At 36.6% G+C, this 27,456-nt stretch overlaps 1 protein-coding gene across 2 annotated transcripts in view; it reads left to right on the top strand.

The window, feature by feature from the left end:
- LOC131675206 (protein real-time) overlaps positions 1–27,456 on the top strand; it is a 749,330-nt gene that overhangs the window by 563,235 nt on the left and 158,639 nt on the right. For both annotated transcript variants that reach the window (XM_058954109.1, XM_058954108.1), the window contains exon 11: positions 14,572–14,696. In XM_058954109.1, coding sequence (XP_058810092.1) covers positions 14,572–14,696 — 125 coding nt within the window. The remainder of the gene's footprint in view (positions 1–14,571; positions 14,697–27,456) is intronic.

Here is a 27,456-nt window from a genome sequence, read left to right as displayed (position 1 = left end):
GTCAAGATTTTTTAAATTTCGTTTTCTTCGCACGTCAGAATCTCACTGTTGTATCCACATAAGAAGCGATCATAAATTCTCTTAAAACCTCCCGTAAGAAGTCGATTTCGAATTATATTTTGAAATATAACCTACGCAAAGCCGATTGGGACGAATTTCCTAATGAGACTCGTATTTCACGGAGATTTCTCCTTCCTTCACTACGATCTCAAGTAAAAATGTCTTCAATTACGTTATTTTTGCACGTCAGTATCACACCGTCGGATCCACATGAGAAACGATGATAAATTCTCTTAAAACCTCCCGTAAGAAGTTGATTTTGTATTATATTTCGAAATATAACCATAGCAAAGTCGATTGGGACGACTTTTCCAAAGAGACTCAAATTTCAAGGGGATTCCTCTTTTCATTTCTAGGAGCTCAAGTCAAGATTTTTTCAATTTCGTTTTCTTCGCACTTCAGAATCTCACTGTTGTATCCACATAAGAAGCGATCATAAATTCTCTTAAAACCTCCCGTAAGAAGTCGATTTCGAATTATATTTTGAAATATAACCTACGCAAAGCCGATTGGGATGACTTTCTTGATGAGACTCGAATTTCACTGAGATTTCTCCTTCCTTCACTACGATCTCAAGTGAAAATGTCTTCAATTACATTATCTTTGCACGTCAGTATCACACTGTCGGATCCACATGAGAAACATTCATGAATTCTCCTAAAGGTCAAGATGTTTTCAATTTCGTTTTCTTCGCACGTCAGAATCTCACTGTTGTATCCACATAAGAAGCGATCATAAATTCTCTTAAAACCTCCCGTAAGAAGTCGATTTCGAATTATATTTTGAAATATAACCTACGCAAAGCCGATTGGGACGACTTTCCTAATGAGACTCGTATTTCACGGAGATTTCTCCTTCCTTCACTACGATCTCAAGTAAAAATGTCTTCAATTACGTTATTTTTGCACGTCAGTATCACACCGTCGGATCCATATGAGAAACGACGATAAATTCTCTTAAAACCTCCCGTAAGAAGTTGATTTTGTATTATATTTCGAAATATAACCATAGCAAAGTCGATTGGGACGACTTTTCCAAAGAGACTCAAATTTCAAGGGGATTCCTCTTTTCATTTCTAGGAGCTCAAGTCAAGATTTTTTCAATTTCGTTTTCTTCGCACGTCAGAATCTCACTGTTGTATCCACATAAGAAGCGATCATAAATTCTCTTAAAACCTCCCGTAAGATGTCGATTTCGAATTATATTTTGAAATATAACCTACGCAAAGCCGATTGGGACGACTTTCCTAATGAGACTCGTATTTCACGGAGATTTCTCCTTCCTTCACTACGATCTCAAGTAAAAATGTCTTCAATTACGTTATTTTTGCACGTCAGTATCACACCGTCGGATCCACATGAGATACGATGATAAATTTTCTTAAAACCTCCCGTAAGAAGTTGATTTTGTATTATATTTCTAAATATAACCCGCGCAATGCTGATTGGGATGTCTTTTCAAACGAGACTCAAGTTTCAAGGGGATCCCTCTTTTCATTTCTAGGAGCTCAAGTCAAGATTTTTTAAATTTCGTTATCCTTGCTCGTCAGTATCACACCGTCGGATCCACATGAGAAACGACGATAAATTCTCTTAAAACCTCCCGGAAGAAGTTGATTTTGTATTATATTTCGAAATATAACCATAGCAAAGTCGATTGGGACGACTTTTCCAAAGAGACTCAAATTTCAAGGGGATTCCTCTTTTCATTTCTAGGAGCTCAAGTCAAGATTTTTTAAATTTCGTTATCTTTGCACGTTAGTATCACACCGTCGGATCCACATGAGAAACGACGATAAATTCTCTTGAAACCTCCCGTAAGAAGTCGATTTTGTATTATATTTCGAAATATAACCATAGCAAAGTCGATTGGGACGACTTTTCCAAAGAGACTCAAATTTCAAGGGGATTCCTCTTTTCATTTCTAGGAGCTCAAGTCAAGATTTTTTAAATTTCGTTTTCTTCGCACGTCAGAATCTCACTGTTGTATCCACATAAGAAGCGATCATAAATTCTCTTAAAACCTCCCGTAAGAAGTCGATTTCGAATTATATTTTGAAATATAACCTACGCAAAGCCGATTGGGACGAATTTCCTAATGAGACTCGTATTTCACGGAGATTTCTCCTTCCTTCACTACGATCTCAAGTAAAAATGTCTTCAATTACGTTATTTTTGCACGTCAGTATCACACCGTCGGATCCACATGAGAAACGATGATAAATTCTCTTAAAACCTCCCGTAAGAAGTTGATTTTGTATTATATTTCGAAATATAACCATAGCAAAGTCGATTGGGACGACTTTTCCAAAGAGACTCAAATTTCAAGGGGATTCCTCTTTTCATTTCTAGGAGCTCAAGTCAAGATTTTTTCAATTTCGTTTTCTTCGCATGTCAGAATCTCATTGTTGTATCCACATAAGAAGCGATCATAAATTCTCTTAAAACCTCCCGTAAGAAGTCGATTTCGAATTATATTTTGAAATATAACCTACGCAAAGCCGATTGGGATGACTTTCTTGATGAGACTCGAATTTCACTGAGATTTCTCCTTCCTTCACTACGATCTCAAGTGAAAATGTCTTCAATTACATTATCTTTGCACGTCAGTATCACACTGTCGGATCCACATGAGAAACATTCATGAATTCTCCTAAAGGTGAAGATGTTTTCAATTTCGTTGTCTTCGCACGTCAGAATCTCACTGTTGTATCCACATAAGAAGCGATCATAAATTCTCTTAAAACCTCCCGTAAGAAGTCGATTTCGAATTATATTTTGAAATATAACCTACGCAAAGCCGATTGGGACGACTTTCCTAATGAGACTCGTATTTCACGGAGATTTCTCCTTCCTTCACTACGATCTCAAGTAAAAATGTCTTCAATTACGTTATTTTTGCACGTCAGTATCACACCGACGGATCCACATGAGATACGATGATAAATTTTCTTAAAACCTCCCGTAAGAAGTTGATTTTGTATTATATTTCTAAATATAACCCGCGCAATGCTGATTGGGATGTCTTTTCAAACGAGACTCAAGTTTCAAGGGGATCCCTCTTTTCATTTCTAGGAGCTCAAGTCAAGATTTTTTAAATTTCGTTATCCTTGCACGTCAGTATCACACCGTCGGATCCAAATGAGAAACGATGATAAATTCTCTTAAAACTTCCCGTAAGAAGTCGATCTTGTATTACATTTCGAAATATAACCTGCGCAAGCCCGATTGGGATGATTTTCTTGATGAGACTCGAATTTCACTGAGATTTCTCCTTCCTTCACTACGATCTCAAGTGAAAATGTCTTCAATTACATTATTTTTGCACGTCAGTATCACACCGTCGGATCCACATGAGAAACGACGATAAATTCTCTTGAAACCTCCCGTAAGAAGTCGATTTTGTATTATATTTCGAAATATAACCATAGCAAAGTCGATTGGGACGACTTTTCCAAAGAGACTCAAATTTCAAGGGGATTCCTCTTTTCATTTCTAGGAGCTCAAGTCAAGATTTTTTCAATTTCGTTATCTTTGCACGTTAGTATCACACCGTCGGATCCACATGAGAAACGACGATAAATTCTCTTGAAACCTCCCGTAAGAAGTCGATTTTGTATTATATTTCGAAATATAACCATAGCAAAGTCGATTGGGACGACTTTTCCAAAGAGACTCAAATTTCAAGGGGATTCCTCTTTTCATTTCTAGGAGCTCAAGTCAAGATTTTTTAAATTTCGTTTTCTTCGCACGTCAGAATCTCACTGTTGTATCCACATAAGAAGCGATCATAAATTCTCTTAAAACCTCCCGTAAGAAGTCGATTTCGAATTATATTTTGAAATATAACCTACGCAAAGCCGATTGGGACGAATTTCCTAATGAGACTCGTATTTCACGGAGATTTCTCCTTCCTTCACTACGATCTCAAGTAAAAATGTCTTCAATTACGTTATTTTTGCACGTCAGTATCACACCGTCGGATCCACATGAGAAACGATGATAAATTCTCTTAAAACCTCCCGTAAGAAGTTGATTTTGTATTATATTTCGAAATATAACCATAGCAAAGTCGATTGGGACGACTTTTCCAAAGAGACTCAAATTTCAAGGGGATTCCTCTTTTCATTTCTAGGAGCTCAAGTCAAGATTTTTTCAATTTCGTTTTCTTCGCACTTCAGAATCTCACTGTTGTATCCACATAAGAAGCGATCATAAATTCTCTTAAAACCTCCCGTAAGAAGTCGATTTCGAATTATATTTTGAAATATAACCTACGCAAAGCCGATTGGGATGACTTTCTTGATGAGACTCGAATTTCACTGAGATTTCTCCTTCCTTCACTACGATCTCAAGTGAAAATGTCTTCAATTACATTATCTTTGCACGTCAGTATCACACTGTCGGATCCACATGAGAAACATTCATGAATTCTCCTAAAGGTCAAGATGTTTTCCATTTCGTTTTCTTCGCACGTCAGAATCTCACTGTTGTATCCACATAAGAAGCGATCATAAATTCTCTTAAAACCTCCCGTAAGAAGTCGATTTCGAATTATATTTTGAAATATAACCTACGCAAAGCCGATTGGGACGACTTTCCTAATGAGACTCGTATTTCACGGAGATTTCTCCTTCCTTCACTACGATCTCAAGTAAAAATGTCTTCAATTACGTTATTTTTGCACGTCAGTATCACACCGTCGGATCCATATGAGAAACGACGATAAATTCTCTTAAAACCTCCCGTAAGAAGTTGATTTTGTATTATATTTCGAAATATAACCATAGCAAAGTCGATTGGGACGACTTTTCCAAAGAGACTCAAATTTCAAGGGGATTCCTCTTTTCATTTCTAGGAGCTCAAGTCAAGATTTTTTCAATTTCGTTTTCTTCGCACGTCAGAATCTCACTGTTGTATCCACATAAGAAGCGATCATAAATTCTCTTAAAACCTCCCGTAAGAAGTCGATTTCGAATTATATTTTGAAATATAACCTACGCAAAGCCGATTGGGACGACTTTCCTAATGAGACTCGTATTTCACGGAGATTTCTCCTTCCTTCACTACGATCTCAAGTAAAAATGTCTTCAATTACGTTATTTTTGCACGTCAGTATCACACCGTCGGATCCACATGAGATACGATGATAAATTTTCTTAAAACCTCCCGTAAGAAGTTGATTTTGTATTATATTTCTAAATATAACCCGCGCAATGCTGATTGGGATGTCTTTTCAAACGAGACTCAAGTTTCAAGGGGATCCCTCTTTTCATTTCTAGGAGCTCAAGTCAAGATTTTTTAAATTTCGTTATCCTTGCACGTCAGTATCACACCGTCGGATCCAAATGAGAAACGATGATAAATTCTCTTAAAACTTCCCGGAAGAAGTCGATCTCTTATTACATTTCGAAATATAAACTGCGCAAAGACGATTGGGACGACTTTCTTGATGAGACTCGAATTTCACGGAGATTTCTCCTTCCTTCACTACGATCTCAAGTAAAAATGTCTTCAATTACATTATCTTTGCTCGTCAGTATCACACCGTCGGATCCACATGAGAAACGACGATAAATTCTCTTAAAACCTCCCGGAAGAAGTTGATTTTGTATTATATTTCGAAATATAACCATAGCAAAGTCGATTGGGACGACTTTTCCAAAGAGACTCAAATTTCAAGGGGATTCCTCTTTTCATTTCTAGGAGCTCAAGTCAAGATTTTTTAAATTTCGTTATCTTTGCACGTTAGTATCACACCGTCGGATCCACATGAGAAACGACGATAAATTCTCTTGAAACCTCCCGTAAGAAGTCGATTTTGTATTATATTTCGAAATATAACCATAGCAAAGTCGATTGGGACGACTTTTCCAAAGAGACTCAAATTTCAAGGGGATTCCTCTTTTCATTTCTAGGAGCTCAAGTCAAGATTTTTTAAATTTCGTTTTCTTCGCACGTCAGAATCTCACTGTTGTATCCACATAAGAAGCGATCATAAATTCTCTTAAAACCTCCCGTAAGAAGTCGATTTCGAATTATATTTTGAAATATAACCTACGCAAAGCCGATTGGGACGAATTTCCTAATGAGACTCGTATTTCACGGAGATTTCTCCTTCCTTCACTACGATCTCAAGTAAAAATGTCTTCAATTACGTTATTTTTGCACGTCAGTATCACACCGTCGGATCCACATGAGAAACGATGATAAATTCTCTTAAAACCTCCCGTAAGAAGTTGATTTTGTATTATATTTCGAAATATAACCATAGCAAAGTCGATTGGGACGACTTTTCCAAAGAGACTCAAATTTCAAGGGGATTCCTCTTTTCATTTCTAGGAGCTCAAGTCAAGATTTTTTCAATTTCGTTTTCTTCGCATGTCAGAATCTCACTGTTGTATCCACATAAGAAGCGATCATAAATTCTCTTAAAACCTCCCGTAAGAAGTCGATTTCGAATTATATTTTGAAATATAACCTACGCAAAGCCGATTGGGATGACTTTCTTGATGAGACTCGAATTTCACTGAGATTTCTCCTTCCTTCACTACGATCTCAAGTGAAAATGTCTTCAATTACATTATCTTTGCACGTCAGTATCACACTGTCGGATCCACATGAGAAACATTCATGAATTCTCCTAAAGGTGAAGATGTTTTCAATTTCGTTGTCTTCGCACGTCAGAATCTCACTGTTGTATCCACATAAGAAGCGATCATAAATTCTCTTAAAACCTCCCGTAAGAAGTCGATTTCGAATTATATTTTGAAATATAACCTACGCAAAGCCGATTGGGACGACTTTCCTAATGAGACTCGTATTTCACGGAGATTTCTCCTTCCTTCACTACGATCTCAAGTAAAAATGTCTTCAATTACGTTATTTTTGCACGTCAGTATCACACCGACGGATCCACATGAGATACGATGATAAATTTTCTTAAAACCTCCCGTAAGAAGTTGATTTTGTATTATATTTCTAAATATAACCCGCGCAATGCTGATTGGGATGTCTTTTCAAACGAGACTCAAGTTTCAAGGGGATCCCTCTTTTCATTTCTAGGAGCTCAAGTCAAGATTTTTTAAATTTCGTTATCCTTGCACGTCAGTATCACACCGTCGGATCCAAATGAGAAACGATGATAAATTCTCTTAAAACTTCCCGTAAGAAGTCGATCTTGTATTACATTTCGAAATATAACCTGCGCAAGCCCGATTGGGATGACTTTCTTGATGAGACTCGAATTTCACTGAGATTTCTTCTTCCTTCACTACGATCTCAAGTGAAAATGTCTTCAATTACATTATCTTTGCACGTCAGTATCACACCGTCGGATCCACATGAGAAACGACGATAAATTCTCTTGAAACCTCCCGTAAGAAGTCGATTTTGTATTATATTTCGAAATATAACCATAGCAAAGTCGATTGGGACGACTTTTCCAAAGAGACTCAAATTTCAAGGGGATTCCTCTTTTCATTTCTAGGAGCTCAAGTCAAGATTTTTTCAATTTCGTTATCTTTGCACGTCAGTATCACACCGTCGGATCCACATGAGAGACGATGATGAATTCTCTTAAAACTTCCCGTAAGAAGTCGATCTCGTATTACATTTCGAAATATAAACTGCGCAAAGCCGATTGGGACGACTTTCTTGATGAGACTCGAATTTCACGGAGATTTCTCCTTCCTTCCCTACGATCTCAAGTAAAAATATCTTCAATTACATTATCTTTGCACGTCAGTATCACACCGTCGGATCCACATGAGAAACGACGTAAATTCTCTTAAAACCTTCCGTAAGAAGTCGATTTTGTATTATATTTCGAAATATAACCTTAGCAAAGTCGATTGGGACGACTTTTTTCAACGAGACTCAAATTTCAAGGGGATCCCTCTTTTCATTTCTAGGAACTCAAGTCAAGATTTTATAAATTTCGTTATCTTTGCACGTCAGAATCTCTCTGTTGTATCCACATAAGAAGCGATCATAAATTCTCTTAAAACCTCCCGTAAGAAGGCGATTTTGTATTACATTTCGAAATATAACCTGCGCAAAGCCGATTGGGACGAGTTTCTTGATGAGACTCGAATTTCACGGAGATTTCTCCTTCCTTCACTACGATCTCAAGTAAAAATGTCTTCAATTCCATTATCTTTGTACGTCAGTATCACACTGTCGGATCCACATGAGAAACGTTCATGAATTCTCCTAAAGGTCAAGATGTTTTCAATTATGTTATCTTCGCACATCAGAATCACACTGCTGTATTCACATGAGAAACGATGATTCATTCTCCTCAAAATTACCGTAAGAAGTCGATTTTGTATTATATTTCAGAATATAACCCGCGCAAAGCCGTTTAGGACGACTTTTCCAACGAGACTCCAGTTTCAAGGGGATTCCTCTTTTCATTTCTAGGAGCTCAAGTCAAGATTTTTGTACCTTCGTAATCTTTGCACGTCAATATCACACTGTCGGATCCACATGAGAAACGACAATGATATCTCTTGAAACTCACCGTAAGAAGTTGATTTCGTTTTATATTTCGAAATATAACCCGCGCAAAGCCGATTGGGACGACTTTTTTCAATGAGACTCAAGTTTCAAGGGGATTTCTTTTTTCATTTCTAGGAGCTCAAGTCAAGATTTTTTCAATTTCGTTATCTTTGCACGTCAGTATCACACCGTCGGATCCACATGAGAGACGATGATAAATTCTCTTAAAACTTCCCGTAAGAAGTCGATCTCGTATTACATTTCGAAATATAACCTGCGCAAAGCCGATTGGGACGACTTTCTTGATGAAACTCGAACTTCACGGAGATTTCTCCTTCCTTTACTACGATCTCAAGTAAAAATGTCTTCAATTACATTATCTTTGCACGTCAGTATCACACCGTCGGATCCACATGAGAAACGATGATAAATTCTCTTAAAACCTCCCGTAAGATGTTGATTTCGTATTATATTTCAAAATATAACCCGTGCAATGCCGGCTGGTATGACTTTTCCAAAGAGACTCAAGTTTCAACGGGATTCCTCTTTTAATTTCTAGGAGCTCGAGTCAAGATTTTTTCAATTTCGTTATCATCGCACGTCAGAATCACACTGTTGTATCCACATGAGAAGCGATCATCAATTCTCTGAAAACCTCCTGTAAGAAGTCGATTTCGTATTATATTTCGAAATATAACCTGCGCAAAGCCGATTGGGACGACTTTCCTAATGAGACTCAAATTTCACGGAGATTTCTTCTTCCTTCACTACGATCTCAAGTAAAAATGTCTTCAATTACGTTATCTTCGCACATCAGAATCACACTGCTGTATTCACATGAGAAACGATGATTTATTCTCCTAAAAATTCCCGTAAGAAGTCGATTTTGTATTATATTTCAGAATATAACCCGCGCAATGCCGATTGGGATGACTTTCTCAACGAGTGTTACATTTCAGGTAAAATCCTGGACTTCCAGGTCCAGTCGACATATATTTATGAATTCCTTATCTTTCAGCTTATATAGTCATGATTTTCCATCGTTTTTTCGTTCCAGCTGTCTCGTTATCAAGTCGTCTATTACGGCTTAATATTTGTTATAGAAGTCGTCTAAATCGACTAATTTCATGAAGTCGTCTGAAGCGGCATAGTCGTCAGAAACGACTTTCCACTGAAAGTCGTCTCATTCGGTTACCCATATGAATCCCTTTAGACGTCGTCGTTTGAAGCGGCAAAAGTCGTCTGAAGTGGCTTAACGTATGTCGAAAAGTCGTCGGAAGCGGCTTAACACTTACATATAATTATATAGTTATAATCTTATATAATTTTTGAAGCTCTGCACAGAACAATATTTTAGTAAAAAGTATCAGACTATATAATTTCTATAGATTTTTATATGAATTCGCTTTTGAATTCGAGTTAACATTATCTCTGATCATCATTTATTAAATTGAAAAAAATACATAATATATTACGTTCTCTTTTATTATTTTAAAACATTTATGAGAAAAAAAGGTATCATAAATTTTATTGTGATTGATTCAAGTTCTTTTGATTTTGTATATCAGATACATGTCCAAATGGTTTAAACAGAGACAGGCACCAAATATGAATGTATGTCCAAACTGTGTCTAATTGTAGTATCATTGTTTTATTTTCCACCAAATTTTATCGATCACGAGTATTAATTCCAATCATATATAAAAAATATCACTTGTTTGGAAAATATGTATAAAACTTTGAATATTGTTATTTTTTTACAAATATCAAACATATAGCTGGTGCTTATTTCCGAACTTTTTTTTATATTCGAAATAAATTTTTTGTACATCAGTTTTATCATAATTATCAGTATTACTAATAAAAATCTTGTTATATGTGCTAATTCAAACTGCTTACATATGAAAATAGTTATATACAGTAGCGGACAGTAATTTTGGATGGGTTAATTTTTCGCTCCGTTATATCTTCTTAAGGGATTAGGTCCAGTTGTAAGGCTAAAAAAAACGCTTTTTTTGCACATTTTTTGTGAAGACGGGTTTTATTATTCATGAACAAATCTTTTTGTACATTAAAGATACACATTTAAAGAAGTTACAGAAAAATTTTTATGTCAAAATGTCCATAATATTAGGAGATATAGTCAATTTGTCGAGACTCCAAAAAAAATACGTTTTGCGGTGATCACGATTGCAGCAGTCTGGATCATCTGAAATCAAAAAAAACGGACGAGGATATTTAGTAAATCAGTTAATGCTCCGGATGGACGAAGGGTTTAGTCATATTTTGATTTTTCGCAACATGGCGGACTTTCAAGGTCAATTTTTTTTTTCCCTAAATTTTCATCACTTTTTCGGCTGTAACAAAAAAACTTTCATCGTACGAAAAAATCCTTCGTCCATCCGGAGGACAATTATACGTAAAATAAGTCGTTAAAATTTCAAGAGGATCGATATAACCGTTTTCGAGTTTCATTGATCACCGACTTGGAGAACGTGGTTTCGAGAAAAACGCGTTTAAAGTTTTGAGTATAGTTTACATGCAGATAAAAATTTTTTTTACATACCTATACAGTATCATCTATTCCAGGACCATACAATGTATTTCTCCCTTTTGCTTATCAGCTGCCCCAGCAGCGATTTTCTTCCGTCGCAGAGCAACTCTGGCCTCTCGAGTGTTTTCCAACGAACGTCGGTTCGACACTTTTAAGTTCGACGTTTTTAAGCACTCGAGGTAGGTGTGTTCTAAGTTGTATATCTCGGTGAATAATGGTCCGATTGGTCTAATAATTTCAGGGAATACTTTCAAAATATACTTTTAGAAAATGTAATAAAAAGAAAATCGATTTTTTGAAAATCATGACTGGACCTAACGCCTTAAATATTTGTCAGAACAAAATTTTTAAAAAATTATTGGAGAGTTCTCGTTAATAGCTCTTTTTTCAAATAAATAAATATTTATCTAAATTGTTTTTAAAACTACTAGACACTAAAACAATTAAAATAATTTTTCCGTTTCTTCATTTTCCTTCAATTACTTGCAGTTTTTTTAATAATAAAATTAGAAAACATCGGAAAAAAGATTTGAAATGAGCTTAAAAAATACAATATGTAAGTATTGTAATTTTTAATTTATTATATTTTTTTATTTAAATCCAATTTAATGTAGGACGAGCAAGATTAACAAATACAAAAAAAGCAGAAAGTAAAACAAAACCTTTTCGAATTATGAAATGTCTTCGAAAATAGCTGGAACTCTATCAACCTATCTATGCTTGAAAAATTAGTATTAAAAATGCTAAGAATTTGTAAAACTATGGATTTGTTTATTAATTTGTTAAAATCATAGCAGAATTTTTTGATCAATCAAAAGTATGTTTGTTGAACAATACATTCAAGGGGTATTCAAAAAGTAAGGTGACTTTTCAATTTTCGCGGGCTACGTACATTCAAGTTTTGAATTTTTGTTGTTGTTGTGTTGGTGCACTCGCCATGAGCATATATTCACAGTTTTAATTATATAACACGTATTATTTTTCTGACAGAGGAGTCAGAGGTTAAAAGTGTTTGATGTGCTCGGCGATTTTCTTCTATCGAAAAGAATGAAGCAAAGAGTTTGCATTAAATTTTGTGTGAAAAATAGAATCCAGTGCTTTAAAGCTCTTGAAATGTTGACAATTGCATACGGTGAGTCTACTCTGAGTAACAAAAATGTATATAAGTGGTATAAGCTGTTCCAAGAAGGCCGAGAGAATATCGAAGACGACGCTCGCCCTGGGCGTCCTAGCATATCAATTACAGATGATAACGTTGAAGCAGTGAAATAAATTGTGTTATAAAATCGTCGAATCACCATCAGAGAAGTTGCAGAAGATGTTGGCATATCGGTTGGCTCATGCCATAATATTCTTTAAGATGTTTTCGGCATGAGACGCGTGTCAGCGAAATTCGTTCCAAAAAATTGTTTAATTTTGATCAAAAGAACCGTCGCATGACTATCGCTCAGGAGATATTAAATGAAGTCAATAATGATCCTGATTTTCTCAAAAGGATTATAACTAGTGATGAATCGTGGGTATATGGATATGATGGCGATACTAAAGTCCAATCGTCCCAATGAACACCCAAAAAATCACGCCAAGTTCGATCAAATGTCAAAATTTGACTCCCGGTGACTTTTTTGCTAAAACTTAAGAAACTCGTGAAAGGACATCGATTTTCAATAATTGAGAAGATAAAAACTGATTGGAAAAAGCACTAGCACAAGTGTATTATATCTAACGGGGATTACTTTAAAAGAGACGACATAAATATTGACCAATAAATAAATATTTTTTGAGAAAACCATAAAGTCACCTTACTTTTTGAATACCTCTGGTATATTATTTATTATTCTGTTTATAGAATTTGGTTTTAGACTTTTGTTGAATTTTCAAAAATTTTAGGGTTTTTTTTTCTATTGTATATTTAGCTGTACAAAGCTGTAACGAGACATACGGCTCGTCACCAATTATTTAGGGCGGGGAAGAAAGGCAATAGTGCTCTGAGTAATAGAGAGAGGATTAGAAGGTAAAAGAAAGGAAAATTAAAGCTGTAAAGAACAACTTAATCTACTGTATAACGAAGCTTGACAATCAGTCAACTAGTTGCCTGACGAGATATCGCCGAGGCAATGATGCGGATACCGACACAAAGGATCGTCGCAATAGTTGTTGGATAAACGCCTAACTATTGCGGCACCTGTAATGGGTGAGGGCAATCGCCACGTTTGAGAGAGATAGAGAGAGAGAGATAATCTAGAAGAGTACTTGACCTTTATCTGCCGTGGCTCCTCGATGAGCTAGAAATGGTGGGCCACCTTTCTCACAGGCGTATCGTCGTTTTCCATTGAGCAGCTTCCTCCTCGGCTTCTTGCTCCTCGTGGTCAGCTCTTCTCTGGCGACCTCTGCCAAACTCCCCATCGCACTCGCTTGGCCGATGGCGTCCTTAGTTGACTAACTCACTGCTCCTACTTAACTCTTGAGTCCTTCTTCCTGATTCGACTGCCATCTCTTGCTGACTCGACTGCCGCCTCTACCTGACTGTAGCTCAACTCTTCTCTCTTAATGCTCGTCGAATCCTCTCTTGACCTAATATCGCGCGGTACGTTACGCCGCTAATCGGTCGCGCGCCGGCCGCGAACCATTGCACAATACCGGCACTTGTCCCTCATCTCTCTCTCTCTCGCTCTCTCTCTCTCCCTTTTCGCTCTCTCTCCTTTACTCTTGTTGTTGCCCTCGCCGACCTCACTCTCGGCTCGCTGATCATTATTGGCCGCTAAAAGAAAACAAACCGCATTACGCACTTTAGAATGCGCTCAACGTCGATTGCTAGGCCAGCCGAGAGCTGAGGAAGGGAAGGAAGCGGCGCATGACAACACGTCGTCGCCTGCTCCCATCACAACGTCTACTCAAAATTAAAATATATCTATATTATATAAAACATATTTATAACGTTAATCTAATTGTTATCATAATTTTAATCGAATTAAATATATTTTTAGGAAAAGTTTTTTTTTATTTTATATTCCATAATAAAAAATTAAACGATTGATTAAAACAGTGAAACTTGTAACAATAAAGTGACGTTAAAACTTCTTGAAAAATATTTACAACGGTATTTTTAAGCCTTTTTCAAATTTACTTTCTGATTTTCTTAATTTCATTAATAAAAAAACTACAAGTGGTTGAACAACAATGAAAAAAAGGAAAAAATTATTTTAAATTGTTTAAAAGCCTAATAGTTTTAAAAATAACTTAAAAAGATGTTTACTCAAAAAAGCCTTTGATCAGTACTTTCTAATGGTTTTTCCAAAAAAATTTTCCGATAAATATTTCAGAAAATATGCGAGTTGCAAGTAGAAGCGAGAAATGGGTCATCTATCTAAAAATTAATAGCCAGTACTGTAGTTTAAGTATATTTACAAGTTTCTAATGTAATAATATTATAGCAGTGGTATTAATCTTTTACAGATGAAAATACGAGAAAAAAATTTATATTCTATTGTGGTGCTGACTATCAACAGCAAGAAACTGGCGGTCTTAAAGACTATATTGATCCAGAATACATACCCGATTTTGTTGGTGGATTATCAGAGGTACATTTTTTAACTAAAACTCTTTAGATTATTAGTTATATAAATAATAAAATGACATTATTCAAAAAACAATAGATACATTAGGATGATAAAGTTGAAGTTATGATAAAATATAATGTAAATGTGACGGGGGCAAGTAGTTTGCTTGCCTTTTGATTACTGTCCCTCAATTTCCCCTGTTCTCGGTAAGACATAGTAGCTAGCGTTGAGTGCACAGAGAAAATACGCCCAACTACTGGCCTTTGTTTTAGCCAGCGATGATCGCCGAACGAGGCAGAGTAAGCCCGATGGAGAGCGCTTCGAAGAAGTAAAAAGCGAAATGAAATAGCGAAAAAAACAGAGTAAGAGAGAGCGAGATAGAGGTTACCGCCTATTATGGAGGTATAGGTGGGCGTCCAACGCACGATCGATAAGAGTTGCATCGCATGCCACCAAAAAAGAAGTAAGTCAAAAGGGAATGAAAAAGAGAGAGAGCATGCCGATGATCTCAAGTAGGCCGCGGCCAGCAGTTTTTACACTGTTCTCTCATGGACTCTTTGACGTGAGAAGATAGAGCAAGTAGTAGTATTCAGTGATTCGGCGCAATAAGGTTTACCAGCCTATGTAGAGAAACCCTTCGTTGGGAGGAACACCACGAGAAAACGCGGACGGCACATCAGTTGACCCTGCAGAGACGCCCAGTCATCACGAGAACAATGGTATCCCTTCGTGTTTCTGCTTTACAGTGAGATTTGTATCATCCGGCAAACCAGAGACACAAAGGTCAGGTTATCTTTCTCTCTCCCTTCGTTATTCTTTTTCTCTCAAGGGTTTCATTGGCTAGGCTAAGTACGACAATACTTGGTAGCCAGGCGTTTACTCACCGGCTACCGAGTTTCTTTATAAGAGCCGCGGTTCTTTTAAAACGCGGATTGTCAGAGCGATCCTCGACTTGTTCGTCATCTGTAGTAATAATAAGATCCGCGAGTTCTTGATATTATTCGTTAGTGGTTAGCCATGCGAGTTAATGTGTTACTAATTGTTTATATTAGTAGTAAATCTTGCGAGTTAGTTTGTTTGTGAGGTTTATGTTAATAATAAGTTTGCGGTAAATTTCGAAAGTTTATGCGCGAAATCATTCATTGATCTATCCTTCTTCCTCATCGTCCTTTTGATCGTTGAGAGCGAAAGCGCCTCTCTTATACCCCTTTTTAAAGAATTGATGGCAAAACGTGTAGGTGACACGACAACTTTGTTACTTAGCATCCCTTGTGGGAACCAACGATTGAAGGAGGAGAATTGCGAATTATTAATGCAAATATGTTAATTTCTATTGTATTCTAAGAGCAAAAATTGTGCGCGTAACGAACGTTTAAAAAGTAATTACGAATTTCAATTCTCGGTATTTCGGGTTTTGTTTGTTATGGGCTACCGGTAATCTTTTCTAAATGAAGGAGTCGGATGACCGCGCATGTGTCATTGAGTCATGTTGAAGTCAGATGTGGACCCGTTATCGTTCAAAGTTCGTTTCCGGTTTCACGTTATTTTGGGCACGGAATTTTTTTTTCGTGGTTCGTTTTCTTTCTCTTGGCACTTATTTGAGACAGTATTTAGTACATTTATAATATTTGCTCCAAACGGTTTCTTTCTTTGAGCTCAATCAAGGCGGCCTTGTTGCCGTCTTAGAGCCTTGGAAAGATCCTATTTACGAAAACAACCGGGAAATTAGTTCGTAGTGGACACGCCTTTTGTTTCAACTTGCTCATTACGGTTCCTACAAAACATTTTTTTTTAAATGCGATAATGTCCTCATCGTGTCTGAGTTCGAATAATCATGCGCAAATTATTACGCGATACGTAGGCAAAAAAGTTGAAACGCAAAATCGACTCCACAGAACCGGCCATTCTCTGAAATTGATGCGCTATCGCGGACTTAGTTTATGCGGTGATTTAGATGAGTTGCGAGACCGATACTTGTGATTTACTCCATTGAAAGAGCGGTCAGACTTGCAGCCACCTTTGCTTAGGACGATTTCGTGTCAGGCAGAATTCCAAATTTGTTGCGCAATGAACAGCAAGAAGCACCCGTGAGTAGAGCACGAAGCGCAATCCTTGTCGACGAATTCGGCAAACGGTTCTGCTCTCACTGCAGTGCTCGAGGAGTTAATTCTTTTCAGATAGAAAACCCCCGAAAATATTGTTAGTGATAATGCGAAGGCATACAAAAGCAAAGTGTTTGAAGATAAGTTGCAAGAATATAGTATTGAACGCTTGTTTTGCCCGACGTATCACCAACAAAGCGATCCGGTAGAGCGTGTTATTTGAACTTTAAAGATGATAATAGCGATTTTTAGATGCTGGTCATAAGAGCTGGGATAATCATTTGCATGAATTTCATGCCTTAAACACCGCGAATCAGGCGTCTACAAAGGTTTAACCAGCGTTTTTGAATTTCGATAAAGATCCGCGATCAATAAAGAGTTTGAGGTATGAAATTATGGTGAAAGGGCCAATAGTTAAATTAGATATGAAAGCGTGGAAAAATAGGTTGCTGCGTTTAAATGCGTTATGTGACTTGGTAGCTGGACACATCGATGAAGCGCAGGTAAAGCAAAAGTAATACTACGACTAAGGTAGTCGACAGGTACTCTTCCAGGTAGGCGATTTGGTTTGGCGCAAAGTGCACACGCTTTGAAACGCGGCGGCAGGTAAGAACGCGAAACTTTATATTTCGCGATTTTAGATCTACATTATCTCTATATTAATCCGCAATATGACGAACCGTTTAAGATCGTCGTGGTAATTTCGCTAGAGATATACGAGTTAGCAACGAACAGTAAACATCGTATGATTAGGGTGCATGTATTCGAAATTGAGCGATAAGTATCGCCGCGTAAGGTAAATAAGTAGATTCGTAAAACAGAACAGGTGTAATAATTAAGTTGTTTTGTTTTAAAGATTCAAGGAGTACATTGACGTCGGGTGATGATGGTTGACGAAACTGGAGATTCAAGCCACATTCATCAGGTCGCCGTAGTTCGGGGGCCTTCAAGTGTCCCGTCGGCGCCGACACATTCGACGGAACCTCTGGAGATTATGGAGCTAGACCAGGCGTTAAAGTCTACCGCCTCGTTTTAAGATAAAAAGCAGGTGGTCTCATATATTATTAAGATTATCTCCTGTACCTCGCGTTGGCTTGGGTGTCGGTTGGTAGAGGCGAGGACGGAGAAGCGAAGGAGCTACCTTTGTCGCCGCCTTTGCCTTCGCCTCCGACACCATTTGTAAGTAATTGGCGCGAGATCCGTTTGTTCACCGGAGATAGGAGGACAGGGTCGATAATCCGTTTAACTGCACCGATGCGTACTTGGGACAAAGCAGTGCATCGGAGAGCAGCTTTTCGGCTCACGAAGATTTGCATTCGCGAAATGGTGGAGAAGTCGAGGGTTATCGCCGCGAAGAAAGGGATTGTCTTCCTGCTGGCGTAAGCCAGTAGCCAAGGCGAGAAAACACCTAGTTCTCCAATCGCCGCGGCTGGATATCTCACGGCTAATAGGAACCGTAACGCGAGGGCTATGATTGAGAGAGGAGGCTGGAGTCTCTCGATGCGAAATACCACCATCGGTATTTTGAAGGTGGTGTTGAGCTTGAGTGACACCGAAGAAGAGGTAGTGTTGGCTCGAGAGCTGCCTCGCGTAGCTTCACAGCTACACGCTTCTCTCCCTTTCAAGCCTCCCGCGCTGCAGAGGCCCCGTCTATCAAGTTGTCCGCAAGGGTGGGCCCCGCGCTACTTTCCGGCAAGTTATGTGGAGGTGAAGAGACAGGATGCCGAGGCCCGCTAGAACGCGGGAATCCTAGCATATGAAAATTGGCTTTGAAAAAGTGTCGATATTTTTAATAATTTTATCGGCATTAGGTGCCTCACATTGTCAACAGTGTATCATCGACCTTCAGATCACTGTGCCATCAGGAGGTCTGTTTAATCATCATCCTCAATAAGGGCCGCCTCAAAATAATTTCAAAATAAATTTTGCCATGTTTTGACCCATTAACGCTCATAGAACAATTTTTCGAGCTGAGTTTGAATTATTATCACGTAATGAATTTGAACAGAAAAAATTGAGCAACCACTATCTTCTATGTTTTCGAGGATATTCTTTCTAATGATGTTGGTAAAAAATTTCGGGGAAAAAGTTTTAACATTGAAAATCAAAAATAAATAAAAGAGAATAATTTTATAATTCAAGTTTTTTTTTCAAATATTTTTCGATCCCTTAACATTTTTTTATATACCTAAAACCTCTACATATGAGCCTTAATGTCTAAAATAAATATTAGTAAGTTTGTTCATGTTTAAGATTTACTCATCGTGAATTTTTTTACTTAAAAACTATTTTTTAAAACAAATTTTCTAAATATAAAAATGTCTTAGAATTGGTCAAAGAGAATTTTAGAATTATTTCAGAATTTTCTTATACAATTTTGGAATTTTGGAATTCGTGACTTCGAAAATTTTTAAATTTACTCAGATTATTCTAAAATAATTTTGTCCCAAGGAAATTTCTAGATTTAGAAAAAAATATATAGATTTCAAGGAAAAATTCGTAAAATTTCCAAAAACATTTTTACATCGGCCGCCATTTTGTTTTACACATCAAAACAACAATATAAGGAGGTTTCAGGCAAATAAAAAAATGTTAAGGAAATGAAAAGTGTAGTTGAAAAAAAAATCAATCGTTAAATTAAGCATTTTTCATTTACTTTGATCTTTCCGTAACATTCGACGTTTAGCGTTCGAGATGAGTGTTTAGTTAAGTGTTACAAATCAAAAAGTGAATGAATTAAAATATATTAAAAGTGAATGTGATTAAAAACAAATAAGTAAAGTGTTAAAAAAATACTAACAATCAGTAGATAGCAACAATAATTGACTCGAATCTAACGACTAACACGGCCGAAATAGCCATCCAGGAAGTGCATACTTCCTCCAATCTAATACAAAATTATACAAACTCAAACAAGTGGAACACGGTTACCACAAAAAGTCAGAGATAAATTCCTGAAGCGATTATTAAGAAAAAACAGGCCAGAATATCAGATTATTGGTTAAATAAAACACACAACAAATTTGAAATTGTTCAAAATGAAAAAGAAAACCGCAAATACATTGAAAATGAAACAAACAAGAAAATACAAGCGCAACGCTTGCTCGCGACACAGCTCAAAATATTCTTTGGAAAATTTAATTGATTATATTAACTTTTCGTTTTTACTTTTCCTTTTGTAATAAGGTTCATTTTTTACAATTTTTCTTATAATAACCTTTGTAACGGGGTGTGAATTCCGTTTTAATTTCTTTGTCTTGCCCGATGCGCAGTCGTACCTGAATGCGTAAGGCGAGATCGAAATAATCAATTTTGGTAACTAACCGAAGAGCAGAAGAGGATGGGTATCAGTCAACCAACTTACTAATAGCAAAGACAACAGTAAATTAATGTTTCAATGATACATGGACTAGTTTATTCATCATGTAATCTACAACGCATTTGGCCATTTACGCTTATACGGTGTGCGCGACAATCTTACGTACCGTCATTTTGTTTACAATCGTTCGTTTATTCGGTTGCATGCTCTCGATGCTATCGATATGCTATCGATATTCTTGTATTCGCAGATATGAGGGGAGAGCTAAGATGTTACGCGCGGTCGCTTCTCGAAAACCATAACGCCAGCTTACCTTATATAATTATTCGCACGGTCAAGGGGAGCAGTTCGACGACGTCTTTTAGTGCGTGGCTCAGGTTACCACTTGTTCAAATTATAGACGAGGCTCTCTCTGTCGTCCTGCTGCTTTTGTCGGACAGATTCCGCGATCTCATGGCGGGCCTCCGATGGCGTCTCGGCTAACCTCTTGAACTCGCAGCAACAACAAAGACTATTGGTCATCTAATGTTCACACTCCTTGTGGCGTTCACACGCACGCAATTTGTTGCCGGTGCTAGAGGTACTCCTGGGTTCGGACAGGCTATTCGCGACTTTCGGGTAACTGCTCAACTCTCGTGTTGGATCTCCTGGACTCCTTCACGTTGTTACCGGTATCAAAGGCGCTCTCCCACTGGTCCTTTTCTCTTCGCGCGCGTTCCATCCCATTTCGGACCGAATTCCCGTTTTTGACTTACCCGGGCCGGTAGGTGCTGCCCTCGCAGGCAACCGCGCGATCGAGGCGGTAGCGCAAACCTGACGTTTACCGTCACACCTTATTTATCTGTTCTTCCATTTATTTACTTATTTACCATGGTACATATACCTCGATTACATAGTCGTAAAATATATACATTACAAAATAGGAAAGCTTGCAGAGCAAGTAATTTTCTTTTATATTTTGCAATGGATTATAATAAATTCAAACAAATTATCAAAAAAATCATTTGTTGTAGAACTGATTACACCAATCGATTTTACAAGAAAAGTTACGACGAAAATCTATGCACCATTTTTTTCTCGTACCGCAATTTATTATTGTAAAACGACAATAAATAATGGTATAGCCAAAGAGTTTGCGTCAAATCCCAAGCAAAATCTATATTCGATAACTTCGAACTAACTATTCGAAACAGAATATAACGAAAAAAATATACCCGTGTTTTTTCCTTTATCTTTTGCAATTTTTTACATAACATTATTTAAACAAATTACCAAAAAAGTCAATTTTTTGCAAATCCGATCACGCCAATCCATTTTACGGGAAAAATTATGTCAAAAATCTATGCAAAATTTTTTTTTCAGACCGAAATTTGTTAGTACAACAATTAAACAGTAAAAATGTTCAATGTATGAAACTTTGATTTTTTAGGTGAGTTTGTAATTCTATTCAAACTCTACAACCTGACGGTTTGGTGCATAACTTGGCGGAGTTTTTTGTTTTGAAAATCTGAAAATCGTGTTAGAGATTACGTTTGAGTGGCTGGCTGAAGTGCAATCTCATACTTTAGAATTTACTTAGAACAGTGTTCAATCTTCTTTATCAATGTTTATACTCGTAGCTGTTTTACCCTAACAAATTATGGTCTGAGAAACAAATTTTATGTAGGTTTTCGTCATAATTTTTTCCGTAGAATAGATTGGCATGATCAGATTTTCAAAAAAATAGACTTTTTTAGTAATTTATTTAAATAAATTTTTATAAACAATTGCAAAAGATAAAAGAAAAAACCTGAGTACTTTTTTTTTAATTATGTCCCGCTTCCAACAAATAGTTTGATACTATCTAATCCAGTTTTGGTCTGGGCCTCAATGGGTTAACCCTTCCCACCAGCTACAATGTCTTGCAGCCCCTAGAGAAGGTCTCAGCGCACGCGTACGTGTGTGAGTGTATACATTAATGTATGATTCAACTAAGTAAGGCAAGATTGTGTAAAGATCCAGCAAGTCAAGGCAAGTTGTTGTAACGTACCAACCAGTCAAGGCGAGATCTTGTAGCAATCCAGCCAGTTAAGGCAAATTGTACATCTGATAACAGTACTCCCGTTACTGTTGAATATATCTTCATCACTAAAATAAACATTTCAAAAAAATCGGGATATTTATTCAACATGTTACGAGTTCACCTAAACAATTTAATACTGACAGAGAGTACAAATCTTAATAATCTCTTATTACTTTTTTTCTTTCAATCTGACGCGTATTAAAATGTAGATTTAAATGCACCAACGCTAGAATTGTAAGTAACTTTGGATTGTTATCATTTTAGAGTCTATATGGTTTTTAGTTATGCCGTGGATTATTCCATGATCTTCTTTCAATATTTATCACTTCTTGAAGGGAAGAATGGCGCCGGTTGAGATATATTTTGGCGTAGGTCCGAGCAGTAAGTCTATAATTCCTATTGCACTTCCGTAGCATTAGAATGACAACTACTTCATTGAGAGTGTAGTTAGTCATTCTGCATACATACAAAAATATTTTATAAGATGAATTGATTGTGTCAATAATAATAATAATAATCATAGGGCAACAGTTTTCATATAAACAAACCAGATTTCATATAAGGTTTTTAGTGCGCTGAATCCAAATCCGACATCAGAATTGCTTCTATATTCCAGGTTTTCGAGACATACTTACCTAAATGTGTGAAAAAACGTTATTTGAGTTTATATCACAAAGCGAAAGAAAATTTTTTTTTAAAACGAATAAGGACTTCTAAAACTAATACTTTAACAACCCAAAATAGATAGGTTAACCTAAGTTTGTTAACTTTATTGTTATTGTACTCTATTAGATTAACCTATCTTGGGTTGAGCAGTTACTGATTATTGTATTCTTAGATTAACCTGTCTGGGGTTTAGTAATCGTAGGTTATTGGACTTTTGAGTTAACCTATCTGAGGTTTAACTTGACCCGATCTGCTTTTGACCGCCAACTTATTCAATCATTTTATGTTGCCCATATTTTCTAACCAAAAACTAAAAAATCAACGATTTTAAGCAGAAAAATCGATATTAAGCTTCATAATTGTAACATAGAACTATTTTAACGTAGAAATGTGTAACTTATCGTACAAACATTATACCCCAGGCAAGTTAACCCAATAGCATAATAACCTACAAACATTAAACCCAACTATAGACAGGCTAGCCGAACCGCGCAACGTACAATAGCTAAAACCGTATAATAGATCACTTTAAAGTAGAATTTCACGCTCTATTTGAATCCAACGTCAAAATAGAGGTTCCTATTGAAGAAAACAAAATTTACCTTGAAATGACCTTGAAGGATCTTCCGAACCCCACGTATAATAGGTCATCTAGAGATAGATTTTGCCGCTTTATCCAAATTCAAGGTCAAAAATAAGGATTTAATTTATAAAATAAAGTTGATCTTGAAATGACCTTGAAAATAAAATTTAAGGTCAAATTTACGATCATCCTGGGTTAGCCCTCTTGGTACGATACAACTTTTATTTGAAACATTTTTCAAATATTTTGCAGTTTTGAGTTATCCTGCTGTCCAAGTTAAAGTGGGATACCTTGTATAAATATGCACAACGGTTACTGTGAAACAGTAGGATAGTCTGTAATGAATAAGTAGAGAAAGTCGATCTGTTACTTAGCGGTTACCAAATAAAAATATAAATTAATCCACGAATACGAGAGTGCAATAAATATAACAAGGATCAATAATAGTTACCAACTGTATCTAACGAACCTACCTCTCTGACTGCCATAGAGTCTCAAGTTATGTCCTATCGGAGTTTATCAGAGAGAAGCATATCCGTCATGAACAGACATGACCTATCTATGTTAGAAAGTATCCTACTTTTCTAGCAGGTCTATGGACTAGGGCGCATCGTCCCTATACCATAGACCTATACGTCTGCTATGAAACTATGATGTTATAAAAATTATAACAAGCAGCTGCCAGTTGATAAAATAACTATATGGGCATTTATTTAAATAAGCCATTAATCATTTCAATACTTTTATACCTTCTGCAACTGTCACTTTTACATATTTCAAGTACATCTTGTTTATTGTATGTATAATTACGTATTTGTTGTTGGCCATTATTTCACACTTATATTTTTCTTTTATTTACTTCTATTGTATACATATATGCATGCTGCCTTAGATGAAAAGTGTGGATATTAATTGCTTACAGAAGTAGTTATTGATTTTGAAGATATAAGATTAATTTAGGCTAAGAATGGTTTGTTACTCAATAAAATAACATTTTGTAAATAGTCATACCTTTTTCATACTTACGGGATTTCTGAAACTTTGAAAGTTTTGTGATACGTAAATAAGGGATCATAAAGTTTTACATTGAAGAACAAGTTTTCAAAGCAATTTTATGTACATCTCGTTCATTCTGAAAATTCGGGTAAGTTCTTATGTAGGATGAATATGATACTTGATATATTTTCTAAATAAAGACTATATAAAGTCTAATGATTAGTAATAACAATGGCAAGAAAACGTCTTCTTTCACACTATACGTGTTCCAAGTAGTAAGCTTTTGTCTACTGATGAAAATGAAAAATAGACTGAATTAAGCCTACCATTATAACACACACACACACACACAAACGCCCGCACACACACGTATCATCCCATTATGATTGGCGAACGACTTGGCTGGAAAGTGAACGACAGGTATACTCGGAGCAACCACCATGATATGGTGTAACATTTGCAGTTGACCAGCGGAAGAGGAGCCCAATCAGCAAAGCACCAGAAAAAGAGATGGGCACCGGCAACGTTTGACAGGGATATGTTTTTCTACTCCTTGGAAGGAACAAGGTTGGAAGGAACGGCGGAAAATAAAGCCCGAGAACTCACTGCAGACCTAATAACGGTCTGTGACATCTCTATGGCAGTGAAGAGTAACACTCACGGTCGCCTATCAGTTTACTGGTGGAACGACACCATGTAAGTAGAAGAAGTGTGTGTTTAAGGGCAATAAGACAGCATTAGAGAGCAAAAACGCGCCGCGGTTATCGATGATATTCATGATCGATAAAGTAAAGCGCAAAAAACTCAATGCTGTGATCAAAGTAAACAAAAGATAATGCTGGAGAGACTTTTACGAGACAGTGGATCGCGACTCTTACGGTAGGCAATACAAATTGGTTATGCAGAAGATAAAGCCAAGGGAAGAAACCTTGCCATCTTGTCGAACTTCCTCGATAGAGTGCTCCATCATCTGTTTATAGACCACCAGCTAGGGGTAGAGGGGAAAGGACTGAGGGAGGTTAACGACATTAAGGAGCCAACAGAAGTGACGGACCAAGAACTGAAACTGGCTAGGATTGGACGGTATACCGGGTATCAACATCAAAATGTCGGCGCTTACCGCGTTCTCTATATTTTCAAGGACACGTTCAGCACTTACCTCAGGAAGGGTCATTTTCCGAAATGGAAATGGCAGAGGTTGGTCTGATCCACAAAGGAAGCAAATCACTAGATGAGTCATCAGCCTATCGATCGCTTTGCATGCTGGACATTACTGGAAAGCTGCTAGAGCGGTTAATATACTCCAGGCTACATACAGCTATAAAAAAGTAGGCAATTTATTACAGCGTCAGTACAGCTTTAGAAGGGGGTTCTGATGTAAAAAATGGGATTAAATACTTCAAAATACTTGAAATGTTTACAGTGGCATACGGTGAGTCTACTTTAAGTCAAAAAATGTTTACAAGTGGTATAAGCTCTCTCAAGATGGCCTAGAAGATACCGACGACGAACCTCGCTCTGGACGCCTCAGCACTTCAATAACTGATGAGAGTGTTGAAGAAAAGAAACAAATGGTGTTAAAAAATCGTCCAATCACTATTAAAGAAATGGCTGATGACGTCAGCATCTCTGTTGGCTCGTGCCATACAATTTTTTCCGAAGTCTCGGAAATAAAACGTGTAGCAGCAAAATTTGTTTCGAAACTGCTTAATTTTGAACAAAAGGACCGTCGAAAGAGCATCGCTCAAGAGCTGTTGAACGACGTCAATGATGATCCTGATATGCTCAAAAGAGTCATAACTGGTGAATCATGGGTTTATGGTTATGACATCGAAACTAAAGCTCAATCGTCCGAATAGAAGACTTCAGAAGAGCCAAGACCGAAAAAAGCAGGTCAAGTTCGATCAAATGTCAAGATTTTGCTCACTATTTTCTTTTATTATCGTGACATAGTACATCAAGAGTTCTTACGACAAAGTCATACGGTCAATAAAGAGTATTACCTTGGAGTTATACGCCGTTTGCGAGAAGCAATACGAAAGAAGCGTCCGGAATTGTGGGAATTCATGGATTTTGCATCACGATAATACACCTGCTCACTCATCATTGCTTGTGTCGAACTTTTTGGCAAAAAACAAAACCCATAAAAGGACGGCGGTTTGGAACGATAAGGAGATAAAAAAAAAATTGCTGGAAGAACTCAAGGCTATACCAGAAAGTGCTTACCAGAAGTGCTTCGAGGATTGAAAAAAATGTTGGCACGAGTGTATTATATCTGAAGAGGATTACTTTGAAGGGGACAACATAAATATTAATGAATAAATAATTATTTTTTCATAAAAATAAAAATTCACCTTACTTTTTGAACACACCTCGTACTATTAATAATGACTATTATGATTTTTTATTATGTAATAAAGAATTAATAAACATTCAATAATTGCAAGTTTTTAAATACATATAACAAATGAAATATAAGTACAATTTACTATCGAAATTCAGTATATTAAACATGTACTGGCGAAAATTCAATAACCGCACTCTTCAGATTTTTAATATATAAATTGTTCGTAAGTAAATTAATTTTTCTTTTTGTCCAGAATTTGAAAAATTCACGATGCACGATTCACTAATTCATAATTGTAAATATTCACTAACATGACATAACAGTACATGGATTTTTAATGTTTTAGATACTAGTGTTGATAGAGTTTATGATAATTGTTTAAAGAGCGTGATTAAATTTTCTTGAGATTCAAGTTTATTCAATGAAATACACGTGTTAACAATTTTATCCATTATTTTAAATACTGTTGCAAATGGAATCAAAGGCAACGGATCACCAATCTTTTTATAAATTATTTTATCGAAAAGTTGATCTGCTTTTTTTTAAAGTTTCCTACAAGCGTTCGCTTTAAAAATCTTGCCATGATAATTTTTTGATATAACATTTATTTTCGAAAGCCACAACAATGCAGTTTCCCGGCCGAGAAATGGTACTAAGCCATTCTAGAAAAGATGATTAACGAAATTCTGCAACAGATACAATTCAG

Source organism: Phymastichus coffea, unplaced genomic scaffold, assembly GCF_024137745.1.
Source record: "Phymastichus coffea isolate CEN01 unplaced genomic scaffold, Cenicafe_Pcof_1.1 PCOF00017, whole genome shotgun sequence".
Taxonomy (NCBI): Eukaryota; Metazoa; Arthropoda; class Insecta; order Hymenoptera; family Eulophidae; genus Phymastichus; species Phymastichus coffea.
The sequence above is the reverse complement of the archived record's forward strand: the minus strand, read 5'-3'. Positions and strand labels throughout refer to the sequence as shown.